At 47.8% G+C, this 16,550-nt stretch overlaps 1 protein-coding gene across 1 annotated transcript; it reads right to left on the bottom strand.

Annotated features, from left to right (window-relative positions):
* Positions 1-2,508: 2,508 nt before the first annotated feature.
* Positions 2,509-7,832, bottom strand: PLAGL2 (pleiomorphic adenoma gene-like 2). Its single transcript, XM_008577119.1, has one exon. It carries the CDS (start codon positions 7,655-7,657, stop codon positions 6,431-6,433), a length of 1,227 nt encoding a protein of 408 aa, XP_008575341.1. The 5' UTR covers positions 7,658-7,832; the 3' UTR covers positions 2,509-6,430.
* Between the last annotated feature and the right edge of the window lie 8,718 nt (positions 7,833-16,550).

Raw genomic sequence — 16,550 nt, 5'->3', positions numbered from 1 at the left:
GGGCGGCGCGGCGGGCGGAGGCTGGCAGAGGCGGCGCCGCAGGCTCCTCCTCGGGGGCGCGCTCCGCCCCCCGCGCGCCCCTCTCCCCTTCTGGATGTCATTAGGTGGGTCGCTCGGTTGCACCGGGCGAGGGGTGTAGAGGCCCGGCGGAAGGGTAGGGGCTGCCGGCTGTGGACGCGCCAGACGGAACTGGCCCCGAGTTAGTAGAGTGCCGGCGGTGGAGGTGTGGAGAAGTGCAGGGATGTACCACGCCATGGGTAGCTCGGAACAAGCAGCAGGGAACTTCCGGTTACTGACGATTATAACCGTCCCATCACAGCCACCACGCCAGGCCACTAGTTTTGTCTGATCTGCGGTGGGCAGGGGGAGTCACCCGGCGCCCACACTCCAGTGCTGCTTTGGGTAAGCTGTACACTTAAAGCCTTACACAGGACAAGTTATTCAGGCATATGCAGAGGGGCTCGAGAGGTATTCCTTGCAAAGATTGACCAAACCCAAACTGGGAGCCTCAAACGGTGGTAATTGTCGGGCACACGAAAGTGCTGGAAATATTTATGTAGAGAAAGGAAGAAACAAGGTCAGAAACGCTTCAAATCAGAAGAGCAAGCGGGCATCTGCCTGGCTTCCCCCACATGAGCTGGGTCCTCCTGGGCTAGTTGGCTAAAATCAGGTGGACCTTGCTTCACTTTGTCCTAGGCCCAAGGGCTACCCTTTGCTCAGTACCAGCCATTTATTTTACAACGGTGGCTCTAATCTGAAATGCAGGGTGTCTGTACTTGGGTAGGCTAAGCCTCTGCAGTCCTTGATTCTGTAAATTTATCTGCACTCCTGTGGTCTCAGCTCCCAAACTTGTGACCTAGGGGTCAGCACACCTAATACCCCCATCTCTGCCTGGAAGTTCTTGCCACCTCCTCCAGAAAGCCTTCAGCCTCCTCAAGAGAGCTCCCTCATCTGAGCCCTCAGACCTGTCCTGGTGTGTACACCCCCTAGTAGGCAAGATGGATTCCCTTGAGGTCCTAGCTGAGTTTCTGACCCCCTTGGGGTGGACAGTGAACATCTGTCAAGTAGAAGACCAGAGATGAAGGGCCAGCCCACTGCCTTTGTACACAAAACAACTGCACATTAAGACCTGTTAAAGACCCCCCATGAGCTTTTGGGCTGGTCTTCAAGTGACTCGCATTGCTTGGCTGTGGATACTGTCTCCAAACCACAGGAAAGCAATTTCAGCCTGAGTCCTTGATGGAACGATCTTAGCACAAGGGTTGGGGCCCAGGATGGTGACTGCTACCTTTGTTAAAGACAGTCAGCCAAGCAACGATGTAAGGTGAAGCCATGTCAGCCTCTCAACAGTCTGTCTGAACCCAATGGTGGGGTACGAGTGTGGTACAGTCAGGTCTTAGTTCTGTCACCAGCTGTGTACCATGGGCAGGTGACTACGGTAAACATTGGTCTTTTCTTGCACAACCTGCATCCATTCTTCAGTACCCCAAATTTCTTTCAAGAAGCCATTCCTCCTCTTGTCTCAGCCTTGTCATCACTGGCTTAAAGTGACTAGTTTTGGCCATCAAGGCCAATGAGACAGGATGCTTACAGGGGCTTCTGTGAATAAAAGGAATCCTCCCTCCTGAGAGTCTGGTAAGGGTTCCCTTCTCCTCCTGGTCAGCACCGTGTGAGAATGACAGGTCTGGAATCATGGCAGCATTCTAATCCTACACAAAGGGAGAACCTACTTCGTAGTGTTGAGGATGAAGTCACAACTGCATACAATAGGGCAGAAAGAAATAGGAATGCTGAGGCCATGTCTGAGCCACTGGCCCAAACTTAACCTAAAGACTGCTCTACCTCTGGCATTTTCAGTTACGTGAAATTTCACTGCTTAAAGCCAATTTGGTAGGCCGGCCCGTGGCTCACTTGGTAGAGTGCGGTGCTGATAACACCAAGGCCACAGGTTCGGATCCTATATAGGGATGGCCGGTTTGCTCACTGGCTGAGCATGGTGCTGACAACACCAAGCCAAGGGTTGAGATCCCCTTACTGGTCATCTTTAAAAAAATAAATAAATAAATAAAAATAAAGCCAATTTGGGGCCAGCCCGTGGCTCACTTGGGAGTGTGGTGCTGATAACACCAAGGCCACAGGTTCAGATGCCATATAGGGATGGCCGGTTAGCTCACTGGGTGAGTGTGGTGCTGACAACACCGAGTCAAGGGTTAAGATCTCCTTACCGGTCATCTTTAAAAAAAAAAAAAAAAGCCAATTTGATTTGGGTTTTCTGACCCTTGGATTCAAGATTATTAACTGATAGAATGTCACTTACCTCAAAGACATCCAAATAAGATCTTTCGTTTCAAAGTACAAATCTTGTAGATGCTAACATGAGGGGTTGTTACAGTCTGCCCTACACTCACCATCACCTTGGATGCTAAAAATGTCTGGAGATTCCATTTCTTCCCAATTCCAGGTTATCTCCAACCCTTTTTCCCAATCAGACAGGTTCACTTCCAAACACATCATTCAGAAGTTTTTAATAAACAACTTCATTATAAAAACTTTTTTGAAAATGTAATTCTGTAAAACATTGAAAAATCTACTTTAACAAAGATACGCCCTGTGCATTTTCTAATGGCACTTATATTTTACAATTAAAAACCTTGTTTTATATAAAGCCAAAAATACTCCAAGAGGTTATTCACTGTGTTTACAAAGTGCTAGAAGGTTTTTGTCTTGTATTTTTTCTCTTTAAATAATCTGGCATTACGGAAGAGTGGCTCCAAAGCCTTGACTGCTGCGGGGGAGGGAGGTGCATGAAAAGTGGTGTCTCAGGAGTTCTAGTGCCAAATATGCCAAAGTGGAGAGGTGCTTATGGGAGAATCAGCCGAGGAAGTCGGCTGACATGAGAAGAAACTGGACTGAATACTTCCAAACCCCTCCATGGAAGCACTATATTATCATGGTGAACACCCCCTCCCTCGCCACAGACCCCACTCTCCAGTGGTGAAGGTCACGGCCAGTTCCTTCCACAGCAGGTTCAGAGCTCCAGGAGAGGCCAGGGTGGGGTTCCAGAGGAATCTGGACTTTTCTGGCCAACACCTGCCTAAGGCAAAGTTTATTACATAAATATCCTTGTTAAAAAGCAAAACATTGATCCTGTACAATATAACCTGTTTTTAAAAAAATCATGCTTAAAAACAGCTCCTAGATAAGAGGGGAGGTGGAGAAAGGGCGGAGCAAACAGCTACCAAAAAGGGAAGAATTTAAAGGGCTACTAGGGAAAGTTTAGGGCAGTGGGAGAATTTCAACTTAGGACAATATCTACGAGCAAAAAAGTAATCACACCTGCTTCCCAGATTTCCATTAACAGAATGCCATTTGTAAAAGGTTAAGGGGAAAAAAGTCATTGGTGCTCCTTTCCCTGCCTCCCACCTCTTTAAGATGGTGCAGAGATCCTTTGAGCTGACACCTGGGCTTGTCATCCCTGGCCCCAGGACTGCACTCAGCCCTGACCAGCTACTGTGCAGGAGGTGCCTGCCACCTGTTCAAGACAGCTCATTGCTGACAGAGGCTGCTGATGATGGGGAAAGGGGACATCATCCCATTTTTCTGGTCCCTGATTGGTCTTTGCCACATGCCATGGCTACTGTCCTAGGCAGGTGCCCCTCAGGCTCTCTCATGGCCTCAGTAAGTGTACTGAAGTGAGTTTGGGTACTAAGTAGGACAAAGTTATTCTTATCCTTTAAACAACCAGGCCAATAAGGATTTTTTTTTTTTTTTTTATCTTGGGAAGGGAGGTTTAAGAAACAGCTGAGTGGCTAAGGTCCAAAAAAAAAGGTGAACACAGATAATGTTCCTCTGCACCAGCAAAGTTCACAGTGATATGGAAAATTCCTTGTGGGTGGTGAGGGCATTGAGGGAAGACAAAACGAGAGACAGGATGGAAGGGAAAGGATGGGAGTGGGGGAAGGCAAAGAGAAAAACAGGAGGTGGGGGGCAAGGCCCCAGTTACAAAGTTTTAAATAGTTGCTTTGCCTGTCTTATGAGTTTCCCAGCATCACTAATGTGGGGAGAGAATTCAAGGAAAGGATACAAAAGGGCAGGCAGAGAGTACAGGACTCCTCTAACAGCCCAGGACTTTATATTCTGTGGCCAGAGGCCCACTGGCCTCTGTAAACTGAGGGTGCAGGGAAGGTGGCAGGCAAGGAGAGAAGGGTTGCTGGGTCTAGTGATGAAGACCAGACACAACAAGGAGAATGGCAGCAGCGAGTCCCTCTCGGATTCTCACATACCATTTCCTATAATACGAGTCCCAATAACATGCACAGCATGTAGGAGGTGGCTGCGTACCAAGGTAGACGCTTTTTCTAAAAAACCTTAATTAGTCCCTGGGACTCACTGAAACTATTTTTCAGAAGTAAATCACCTAGTCTGATTCTAACCTTGCCAGACATTTTTATATCTGGTTTTATTTTTTTAACCCAAGCTACCCTGCCTAAATCAAAATACACTTATTCACTACACATTGTTTCCAAGCGGGAGCCAGGGAGCTAAATTTTAAGGCTTTCACCTCAAACAAGGAGTACTGGCCTGGGCTGAAGCAGAAACCTGGGTCTTGGACCAGTTCAGTTCCTGATGATAAACCAAAGTGAGTCGAGGTGGAAGTGGGTGGGGGAGGGCTGATGAGAGGATGAGGCAGTTTCTTGGTAGTTTGTCCTGAAATCCTAGTGGAGAAGCCAGCAAGAGGCACTCACTGAGAGAAGTGCCCAGAAACTGCTGGCTGCATCTGTAGGAGTTAACAGTAAAGAGGTAGAAGTGTGTTTCTGAATCAGAGTGGAGGTGTCTCAAGAGGGTCCCACAATGGTGGTCCCTGAGCTGCCTCCCTTCCACGAGTGGGAAGAGTAAAGCCCATGCAGAACTAAGATGAAGCAGGAATGGGGTTCAGCTAGGTTCTAGGCAAGGGCTGTGCTGTCTGTAGCACGGAGCTCCACAAGTCAGAAAAGTACCAATCATTTGTTGCAAGAAACCTTGTTGGATAATAGGGGCAAAACTGAAGGGGACTCTAAGAAAGTGGAAATTCTTTGATGAAGAGCAAAGAAGCCTATGCGATGGCCCTGAGTCCATGGGGACTGCAAAGCGGAGGAGATAGGAGGGACATTGTGGATAAGAAAAATTGGGGTATGGGAGGCAACAACGAATCTAGAGATTAGAACTCAACTATCTGCCCAGTCCCAACTTTCTGAAAACTCTTCTTTCAACAATTCCACAACTTCCTGGCAAAGGGACAGGTAGGAGGGAGACAGATGAGGAGCTCAGACCCTCTCCTTTGATATCCACACCAGCCTAGAACCCAGAGTCCCTCTTTCCAAGACTAATAATAGCCCATGATGTCCAGGGTGGGGGTTGGGGATGGGGAGGTGATGGATGTGTGCGTGCCTTTCATTTTCTCCCCTTTCCAGTTCAAAAGGATGAGGGGTCATGATGTACTTGGAGAAAAACAGAACTGCAGACCTGTGAGAAAACCGCTCCAATCTTCTTGCCTGTCTCCTGTGGACACTGCTGAGGAAGGCAGGAACAGACGCGGTCATGGAAGATGGCAGAGACTGAAGCAGTCCAAAGTCAGTTTATTTCCCCACGGGGGAAAAATGTGACCTCAAGTGAAGAGAAGTCAGCAAGACCCGACTCCGCCTTGTAAACAGGGCTCCAGTTAACACCAGGTACCAAATGGTTCAGGCTGGTGCCAAATGGAATGGATTGGTGGGAATGGATTCACGGTGTGTAAACAGTTTTCACTGCAATCATTCTAAGGCTAACAGCTTGGCAAGGGAGATGAAATGGTGTGTCTGAAGCAACTGTGTAAACGGTACCATTGCTGGAAAACACTGACTGAAGATGGGGTGCTGGTACAGTAGGTCTGGGTGAGGTCGGGAAGATTAGAGGCCCTCTCTCCCGCCCACTGGCTAGAAGCAGGCAATGGAGCCAAGTGACCTTCTACAGCAGGGCCTGACCAACTGACTGCTGTGGGGTCTGCAGGTTGGGACCAGAAGGCGGGCTTCCTGGGTTATTTCTCTTGAGGTCATCCAAGGTGAAACCCTCTGTGTCTCCAAGAGGCCTCCGCCTTCTCCAAAGAGAAGGAGGTTCTGACGCTTTGGAGAGGGAGAGGGCTAAGCGTGGCTCCCGATTCAGATAAAAAAAATAAAAGTAAAAATACCTGAAGTCCTATGGTATGAGATCTTTTCATGGGGTTGGGACTCAAGGCTTCTCCTAGAATCAATCCTGAAGCTTGAACCCCCAAACCAAGTGCTCCATTCATACTCTGGAATTTTTTCTTTTCGAACCCAGCTCTGAAAGCTCAGCTGCCTTCATGGGGGACACGGACGGGGTGAGTACTAAGGCTCCCTGACAGAACCAAAGCCTGAGCCAAGGGCCTCCATGGGGGCTACTGGAATGCTTGGTGGAAACGAGGCAGGGTGGTGGTGCTCAGGCCAGAGGTGAAGACAGGAGGCAAGGAGTGCAGAGGCCCGAAGTTCAGTGGCCCCCCAGCTCCTGGGGACTCTTGAGGCTGAGCCTGCAAAGTGGTGAGAAGGGGCTGTGCCTCGGCCTGGGAGTAGCCCATAACCAGGCCTCCTGTGGCCCCGGGCGGGTTACACGGGGGCAGGTTGAGTGGAAGAAAGCCCAGTAAGTGGGAGAAGTCCACATTAGCAGCGCAGAGGGCCTCAGAGAGGTTGGCGGGGCTCTTGGTAAGCAGTGCTTCATCTAGGAGGGCCGCAGCTGCCGCCGGCTGAGGTGAGGCGGGCTGGGGTTCAGTGGATGAGAGAGAGAGGCTTCCAGGAAGCTCCGCCAGAAAACTATCCACCTCCACTTTGGGCAATTTGTCGGGCAAGTATGAGGTAGATCCAAGCTGGTATTTTGGAGGGAGCTGAGCTGGGGAAGAAATAGGTGAGGATTCCAGAGGGTAACTCATACCCATGGGCAGCGTGTTGTGTACCAGGGAGTGTGGCACACCTGTGCTGGGCATGGTAGGGATGTGGGTGCCATACATGCCCATGGGCAACATGCCAGGGAAGGCCTTGGCTCCCATCACGTCCCGAGAGGCCATGCACAGCACGGGGCTCAGCTCTTCCTTCACACTGACTGTGGAGCTGCAGCTGAGTAAGCCTAACATGTCCACTGGCTCTGTCTTGATCTTGAGCAACTCCTGCGAGTGGCTCTTCTTGACATGACGTGTCAGGTGGTCCTTGCGGCCGAACCGCTGGGCACAGTACTGGCACAGGAAGTCTTTACGGCCTGTGTGCACCACTAGGTGCCGCCGCACATCCTTACGAGTATAGAACCGCCGGTCACAGTGGTCACAGGGGTGCTTCTTCTCCTTGGCACCACCTGCTACCCGGCGTGAGTGGGCCTTCAGGTGCTCTAGCAGGGCCTGAGTACTCTCAAAGGTCTGCAGACACACCTTGCAGCTGAGATCACCGCTGCTGGCAGCATGCATGGCCAGGTGGCGCCGGTAGCCCAGTTTTGTATTGTAATTCTTACCACACTCAGAGCAGTGGAGGGCCTCTTTATTAGGGTCATGGGTCTGCAGGTGGTTCCGCAGATGATCCTTGCGGTGAAACATCTTATCACAGTACATGCACTGGTGGGGTTTCTGGGCTGAGTGGGTGGCCATGTGCCTGGCGGTAGGGATGGGGGACAGGGAAGAAAGCAAAAAGAGGGGAGATCACAAGGGCTGATCAGACAACCGAGGTGTCCATTAACAGGAAGCTAGGTGTCCATTAATAGGAAGCTAGGCAAAGTCATGCAATGGAATACCATGCCAACTACAGTCTGTAGAGATCCTTGCCCACCTGCAAAATCATACATGTACTGCTATTCTTTGCAGTTTTTACTCTTTTGCATTGTTTGTAGTAGCAAAAATCAGAAACAATCTGAACATCCAATCTCAATAGGAAACTGGTTACATAAATTATGGCAAATATATAAAATGACTCAACTTTTTAAAAAAATGAGGCAGCTTTATATGCATCTACAGAGAATAAGCTCCTAAAATCCAGTAAGCGAAAAAAAGCAAGGAGGCAAAATGGTGCATGTAGAATGGTACTCAGTATGTGAAAAGAGGGAAAATATATGTACATTTGCTTGTATATGCTTAAAATATTTCTGGAAGTATATACAAGAAACTGACATCACTGGTTGCCTATGGGGAGAAGAATTGGACAGCTATGGATGAGTGTGACAAAGAATTTTCATTGTGTATCTTTTGGCACAGTTTGTATTTTGAATTACGTGAATGTATTTCCTTTTCAAAAAATTATATTTAATAAATTTAAATGACACAATAAAGGAAAAATCAAAACTTCCTCATCTGGAATGAGTTCCCAAGATATATAGGGCTAAGTCAAAAAAGGAAGTTCAATATAGTACATGTAATACAATCCCTTTTGAAAATAAAAAAGGAAGTGGATATATGTTTGTGTCTCAGGAAATTAACCCATTGGCAGCCTTGAGGAGAGGAACGGTGGCTTCAAGTATGAGGACAAATCACTTTTCACTGCATGCCCATTGGTACCAGTTGAACTGCTTGCCATGTAAACCATTAAAACTTTTAAGAAATGTTTTAATGGTATGGCAGCTCAATGTCCCTTGGTTTACCTGCTCCCATCTCGTAGGAAAGCAGCTCAGAGGGCAGGAACTGCAATCCACAGCTCTATAGTATATTCAGAATCAACCCAGCAAGACTTTGAGGACCCACCGTTTGGCAGGCCCTGAGTGAGCTGTGTCATTAACCTTGTTCTCTAGGCAAGGAGGGTAAAAGCACAGGGCAGCCCCACCCACCAGTCAGTAAGTGGCAGAGGCTGGATTTAAACACAAACCTTTTTTTTTTTTTTTTTTTGGCGGCTAGCTGGTATGGGGATCAGAACCCATGATCTTGGTGATATAACACTGCACTCTAACCAACTGAGCTAACCAGCCAGCCCCTAACACAGGTCTTCTTGAGATCTGGGTTCACTCAGGCATGCCACAGCTGTCTGTAGTATGGCACCCAGTGATCCTTTCTACCTGGAGGGTATCAACAACACTCTTTACCCGCATGCTATGTGTGTATGCTCAGGAGTGCTCGTATCTATGTGAGTTACTATCAACTGCCTGTGACAAAACTTGACACGATAACATTTGAGAGGGAGGTGCTAAGTGATCCACAGCCCATTTCCCTCATTTTGCAGGTGAGGAAACTGAGGCCCAAATAGGTTTAGTAACTCACCCAAGATCACAGTGAATTGTGGATGGAGTCAGGACTCCTGCCTCCTAGACCAGAACCTTTCCTGCAGCCTCCTATTGGCACCTAGACCATCACTAAGAAAGTCTGAGAGAACAGCCCTACCTGGAGTCCCCTTAAGATATAGGAATATACAGAATCAAAGCATTCCTGAGGACCACAGAACTGTAATGAGGGCAATCCTGGCTACCACACTACCCTATTGCCTGATTTAGTTCCTTCCTATCAACTGTTTTCCAGATGAGGAACTGAGGCTTTCTGTGGTCATCTTATTCATGTATTTACTTGTTTACTGTCTGCCCTTATTATTAAGACAGCAAACTCAAGGAAGGCCAGGATCCCATCTGTTTGGCTGGCTACTCTGTCTCTAGCACCAAGTACCGTGCCTTGTACATATCAGAACTCAAAAATAATAGATAGCTAGATGAATTATGGTTGGACGGCTGTGCATCAGGCCAGTCTATCTTACTTGTAAAGTTCATGGTTCCTCTGATGGTAAGTCCTCCCTCCCCACCATAGAAACCAAAGCTGTTTTGCCATATCTGCTTTACACCAGGCTTTCACATTCTACTTCATTTTAAGTAGGGGTTCTTGGGCTTTCAAGTTTCAGAAAATCAGCTGACCCAGAGGGTACTAAGGAGACAGAAGTAATCATCTGAGTAGAAAGCTGATTCAGTAGAAGGGGCACTGCAGGACCTAAGCTATGTGATCTTGGGTAAGTTACATCCCTGCCTGGACCAGAGGGTCTTTTTTTCCTTCTAAAGTTCTAAGACTAGGAGATCAAATGTTCTCATCACAAAGAAATTATAAAGCTTTTTCGATGATGAATATGCTAATTACCCTGATTTGATCATCACACATTGTATACATGTACTGGAATATAATTCTAAATATATACAATTAGAAATATAACTCATAGGGCCGGCCCGGTGGCGCACTGGAGAGGGTTAGGATCCCATGTGGAGACCGGTTCCTGCTCACTGGCTGAGCACGGTGCGGGCGCAACACCGAGGGTTGCGATCCCGTTGCCGGTCCCTGGTACGGGCGCAACACCGAGGGTTGCAATCCCGTTGCCGGTCAGTAAAAAAGACAAAAAAGAAAAAAAAAAAAAGAAAGAAATATAACTCATAAATATATACAACTAAAAATAAATAAATTCCTTAAGTAAATAAAGTTCTAAGACCGATTCCCAACACCTAGCTAAGATTCTGATCATTACCTGACAGGTGTGGATAAAGTAATATTAAAAAAAATGTTCAATCTAGTTTGTTCATGGCTGTCTGATATTGTACCCATCAGATTCTAGTGTCTGATGAAAAATACCACCATTTTTTTCTCAATGAGTGACTTCAGATTGTTGATGTTCAGGGTACACTTGTGGGACAAATTAGCCTCCATTCTTCTGCCACAGATAATGCCCCACACTCAGTGGTGTCTCTGTCGCAGCTCTGTACTCTGGGAACCTCAGGGTAGGAAGAAGTATGAGAGTGCCACCTACCTATATAGCTTGTACTTGGAGGCGAAAGCCTTGCCACAGTGAGGCTGATGGCAGCTATACGGTCTCTGCTCTGGATGGGGGAGGCTGTGAGGCCTCAGCTTCTCCCCATTTGAGAAGGGTGTCCCCGAGATTTCACATTGGCACTTCACTTGACTCTCCGCTTCCCGGCCCCGAGGCCTGGGAACTAGTTTCCAGCCCACTTCCTCCTCCTGCTTTGCATCTTGAATCCAGGGAGGGATGCTGGTGAAAAATGTGGTCATGGCAAGGCTAATGGCGAAGGGCCATGTTATTCAGAAAGCCTCCCCATCAGCTCCACACGGGCTCTCTGCTCTGTCACAGCCTCCAACGCAGCCTTCAGAAAACAATCTCTTCACCTGAAACATCAGAACACCTGCTGTTAGGGAGCCCAATACCATGAGAACATGGGCTCTGGAGGCAGACATCCCATTCAATCCCAGCCCTTCCACTTAGAAGCTGTGTGTAATTTCAGCCAATTACTTCCCTGAGCTGTCTCCTCACCTATAAAATGGGCATAATAATCTCCTAAATCATAAAGATGTTAGGGGAATTAAATGAGATCATGAATATAAAGCATTCAGCAGAAAGATGGACACCCTGCAAGTGCTTGGTGGTAATTATTATTGTAAGTACCATCTAGGCCAGTAAGAAACAAAGTAAACTCAGGAACTAAAAGCCCTGTAACTCCAGACTTTCTCTTCTGACCTCACTTTTACATCCTTTCCACTAAACCTAGAGATAACAGTTCCTCCTCCTCCTCTTTACCCTAGTTCCCCCTCATCCACTATTTTCCACGTTTCTCCTCCTTGTGGAGGATCTAAAGAACAATAAAACGCCCATAAGGCAACAGAGAAGGAAAGAGAAGCCTTTACTTAGGAAATTAACACCCTGGAAAGTCAGCCCCTGTGCCAGATATGTTTCTTAGCAGCATATCAACATCAGGAGGTTCTGTCTGAAGAGGCAACAGCAGACTCAGCATTTTCCCTAAAACAGTACTGGTCCCATCCTGACTTCCACCACCTCTCTAGCTCTCTTGGTCCAGGTACAGACCATGCCTCTTTAGCAAAGCACCCCAAGGTTCTAAGCAGCCCCTCCTACAGACCTTCAGAACATATACGCACTTCTCCATTATGAGCAGGTAACATACCTGCATTAGAATTTAGTCTTCTCTACTTGACTCTGATTCTTTGAGGGCTCCTATCATATCTTTCATTTCCATACACCGAACATCTAGAAAAAGAATCTCAACTTTCTTTTAGACGAGTAAATTAGTCATTGAATGCAAGTTGATTCTCAGGGACTAACTTATGCCCAGGAAGTTCTGGCTTAAACTGGTCTCGTAGCCCTTCCAAAATGGGAAGCCAAAATCCTGAAGTCTGATCCTTTCTCTTGGTGAGAGAGTAATGGTAGCAGGAAGGAAGAGGGCTGGAGCAAGGGTGACACAAATCCTTTCCTGACACCAACCTGGAGGAAGAGGTTGGGAGGTACTATACTGACTCTCAAAGGGGGACAACAGACCCACATTCACACTCACAAGTTCACCACAGATTACCAAATCCAATGCAACCTGCTACAACAGGGGGATTCCCCATTCGAAGAGATCATGCCAAAATCTGGTTATGAGGCTTTTTCGTGTGAAGAGAGCAAGGGGGGTGTCCAGGGACTGTCCATGAGAATCTGGGGAGGGCTCCAACTGCACAAACTAGCTGTGGGCCACAGAATGCTTGCTCAGCTCATTAGCACCTGCTGCTTACAGTGACCATTCATCCAACAGACCGGCCGTGAACGAGATGATGGGATCAGCAGGTTCATGCCCCAGATAGCTTTGCTCATCATTAATATGAGCTATGTCCTGTTCAGGAACCATTCCTCTTGTTGAAGAAATATTGCAATGTAATATGATAAACATTTCCCCATCACGAGTGTAGATTTGCCTAGAAAGCTCTACACAAAGGTGGCTGCATTTTGCATGAGTCACGTGCTGGGGAAAGGTAGTTAGCACTAAAAACTAGTCCCACTTGAGCCTTCGAGTCATCATGGCATTGCTTGCTTCACTGTAAACCTCAAAGGCCTGTGACGTATGCCTTTCATTGTTTAAGTCCCCTCCTCCTTCGCAAGGGTGGAATTGCCTGCTTATAATACCAGCAATTACTATGCACCTTGGAATTGGGTAGAGTAAGCTCAAGTGTGCATGTCTAGTTTGAAAAGAATTTCCCCTACCTTCAAAGTCAAATTCTGCTCCTCCTTCATATCTAAAATCATGCACCTCAACCTCTGGAACATTGGGAATGGCAGTCAGAGGGAAGCAAGTCACATCACTTTGGCTGATGTGAGGGGGAGCCTACCCCTGGAAATTCCGTACAAACTCAAAAAGAGAACGGTACATCCCCCACCTCCCACACATCCACCTCATCTGTTCTCCTGAACAAGCACAAACAAGACATAGCAGTTTAGTATGCTGCTACTGAAAGAGTGAGTAATGGGCTTCTAGGAAAGAGATGTGTGGTGGTTAAGAAGAGCTCACGAGGCTGTACTGATAGAACCAAGGGAGGAAGGCAGCAGCCATGTGCTCGCTCTGATCTGCATTTAATGGGTCTATGGCATTAAAAAGGAGCCAACACCTTGATCCTACTCCCCTATGCTTTTTAAAAGACACAGCAAAGTCCTTACCTATAGTTACCAGCGTGCTGTTGGATACCTAAAGCTGCTACTGTTACCTAGGAACGCTTTTGGGGATCTAGTCTCTCTCTCTCTCTCTCTCTGTCCTTTGTCTGCAAACTCCTCTGATCCAGAAAGATTCCTGGGTTTGTCTCAAATAATCGAAAGGCCTATTCCTTTAGATTTCTTCAGTAAAACTATGAAAGAATTCAGCTTCTCTTCCAAGCTGCTCTTCTGGTCTCATACTCTAACTTTTACAATTATAGAGAAGCTGACAGAACCTGTTCCCATAAAACAAACACAATCCCTCCCAGTTAGTGGTATAACTCAATATATTTTCAGCCTAAGATTCTTTCTGGCGCCTGATCTGAAAGAGGAGGTAGCATGGAAAGAACCTTGGACTTGCTATCAGAGGAGCTACCACATACTGGCTGTGAAACCATGGGCAAGTAACTTTATTTCTCTGAACCTCAGTTTCCTCAGTTGCTACAATAGAGATTTATTCAACTTACTTATAAGATTCTTATAGGGGATTAAGTGAAATAACACTCTTGAAAGTGTCTGACATAAAATGTGTGCTAAGTACATGCAGTCCCCTTTCTGAAGTCTGACCTGCCTCTGCCTCTTTTCCGCATGGGGCCCGAGTAGTACTTATTCCCCCTCTCATTCAGGCCTCATAATGAGTTTCCTTCCCTTCCCAACATCTCCCCAGAATGCAGCCTTCCCCTTTTCCCTCACAACTAACCCCCAGTACATCCCCTCTAACCAGCCCCTTACTTTACCTTCCTCCAACACCATCTCCTGGGCCAGAGCTCTCTCTTGCTCAAATAGCCACTTGATTATACCTTTATCATACGCTCTTCTATAATTAAGGTTCCATACCTCAAACAGGAATGTTTGCTAAAAACTCCATATGGCCCTCTTTGGAGGCTGAAATGGAGATATATTGCTCCCCAGTCTGTCTGTCCTCTGTTGTGTGCCATGATGTCTGCTACCCTCTGATGAAACTATAGTTTTTATGGTGTTACATCATCTCTATAGAAACTGCGTTCTTTCTCCATTATTAGCCTGTTTCCTCATCTGTAAAGCTAAAAATACTTACCTCACACGCTTGTTGTAAGGATTATTTTAGCTATGCAAAGGGCTCAGCATAGAGCGTGGCCTGCTATAAGTGCCCAACAAAAGAGAGCTATTATCTTTGCCTTTGTATTAAGTTGCATGTTCCCATCTTCTGAGGCCACACTCAAATTCTCCCAACTCCCTCTCCAAAACACTGTTGAGATATAACACCCGCCTCCGCAACGAACGAGTTAATCTCTGGGCGTTCTTAACTAAAGAGACCCACAGAGGATTAACAGCTCCACTTCAGTGGCTACCCTAAAATAGCTTTTATCCCTCCTGCCCAAGAACTACTTGGGGATCTGAAGAACTCAATTCAACACCTGCCACGGAGGAAACACACCCCTAAACATTCCTTGGGGTAGACAGAACCTTCCCTTAAGAAGAACCCAAAATAGCAACTGGAAAATTATAAATAGATTTATAGAAAAAAAAGCAGGTCCTGACCTGGACACCAGAAACAAATCCAAAAGACACACTGGTTGGCTAGAAAACAGTGAGAAGTAAAGGAGGCAATAGGAATATCTGCCCCCACCCACCCCTCTGTCTCTCTGTCTCTCCCTCTCTCTCTCTCTCACACTCGCACACACATTCACTCCAGAGTGGTGGGAGAATTAAATTACAGGGAGGCTGGAGAGTCTCAATGACTTGCATCATTCCAAGAAACATCAAACAGGATTAACAGGGGTTGGATTTACTCTCGGGCTGCTAGTTCTTCTGTCAATGTAGATGGGCCCTCTTTGGAGTTCCTTTGATTCCCCATTTCCCGGGATTCCTGCTGCCTCCTACTCCTGGGGAGGCCTTGAGCAAATGGCTGCAACTCACTACAGCCCATTTTCATGAGGAAGAAACCTGATTAGACACTCTCCCCACCCCCATCTGGTGGCGCTACCTTGGGAAGGTTAGAAACCCAAGGCTAGAGTATATTACAGTTCCAGGTTGACAGGTGGAAAAACACACAAGCCAGGAAACAGGCTACACTTGCAGGTGAAAGCACCAACTCCCTCACACTGTTGTCCCCTTATCTCCCACCTTACAGGGTCCTTTTCCCCCACCAAGCTGGGCCACAGCATGGGACTGGATATACAGGAAACAGCTTGGATCCCAGGCCAGCTTCTAGATCACATCATTGTGTGGTGGGAAAGGTTAAATTCCCCCAGGACTGGATGATGCCAGAGAAGGGACAGAAATTCAGGGAGAAGTCTGGAGGGGGTCTCAAGGATGGGAAGGATGGGAAAGTACTGTAAGAAATCACGAGCAAGTTATCTGGGTGTCTTAGGGACCCTCAAAAGAAAGATAGGGGGCTTCTAAGGGCTAGAGGGCTTTGGGGGTTGAAGATAGTGAGGAGTGAAGTCTCTGAATTTCAAGAAGGTCTCGAAATTGGTAGCCAGATGGAAGATGTCTGAAGTTTGGGCGTATGGTCACTTAGGAGGGAATTACAGATAGGACTTACTTGGGTTCTCCAGACCCAGGTATTTGAGGGGATCCTCAAAAGGAGTTACGCAAGTCTGGAAAATGAAAGAGAGGGTGAAGAGTAGACTATTTGGAGCAAGAAAGAGAGGGCTGTGTAGGTCTGGGTAGGCGTGTCTGAGTGAGGGAGCAGGTGCAGCTTATCTGCGTCCCCCAGACCCGGGTCCCTAGTAAGGTCAGCAGCGCGTTATCTGGGTCTCCAGGGAGCCTGAGGGTCGCCAGTGGGAGACCCTCAGGGCTGCCCCTCCAGGTCTCGGAAGGGAGGGGGCCGTTGGGACTTCTTCGGGTCTCCTAGACACAAGTATCCGGTCCGGAGACAGTTTTCGTCATCCTGGGGCCTCTCTGGGGACGGGTTGGCGCAGAAGGGGCCCCTGGTCGGGGGTGTGGGCGACCGCGCTGAGGGGCCCCAGGTGAGGGGTGCCGCCGCTCCGGGTGCCGGGCGCGCGGGCTCAGCAAGACGGCCTCCCGCCCCGCTCCCCGCCGTCCCCCGGGACCCTCGCCGGCACTCACCGCGCTCGGGGC

This window comes from Galeopterus variegatus, unplaced genomic scaffold (assembly GCF_000696425.1).
Source record: "Galeopterus variegatus unplaced genomic scaffold, G_variegatus-3.0.2 Scaffold65, whole genome shotgun sequence".
Classification (NCBI taxonomy): Eukaryota; Metazoa; Chordata; class Mammalia; order Dermoptera; family Cynocephalidae; genus Galeopterus; species Galeopterus variegatus.
Note: the sequence above shows the minus strand (reverse complement) of the source record. Positions and strands in the feature narration are given on the sequence as shown.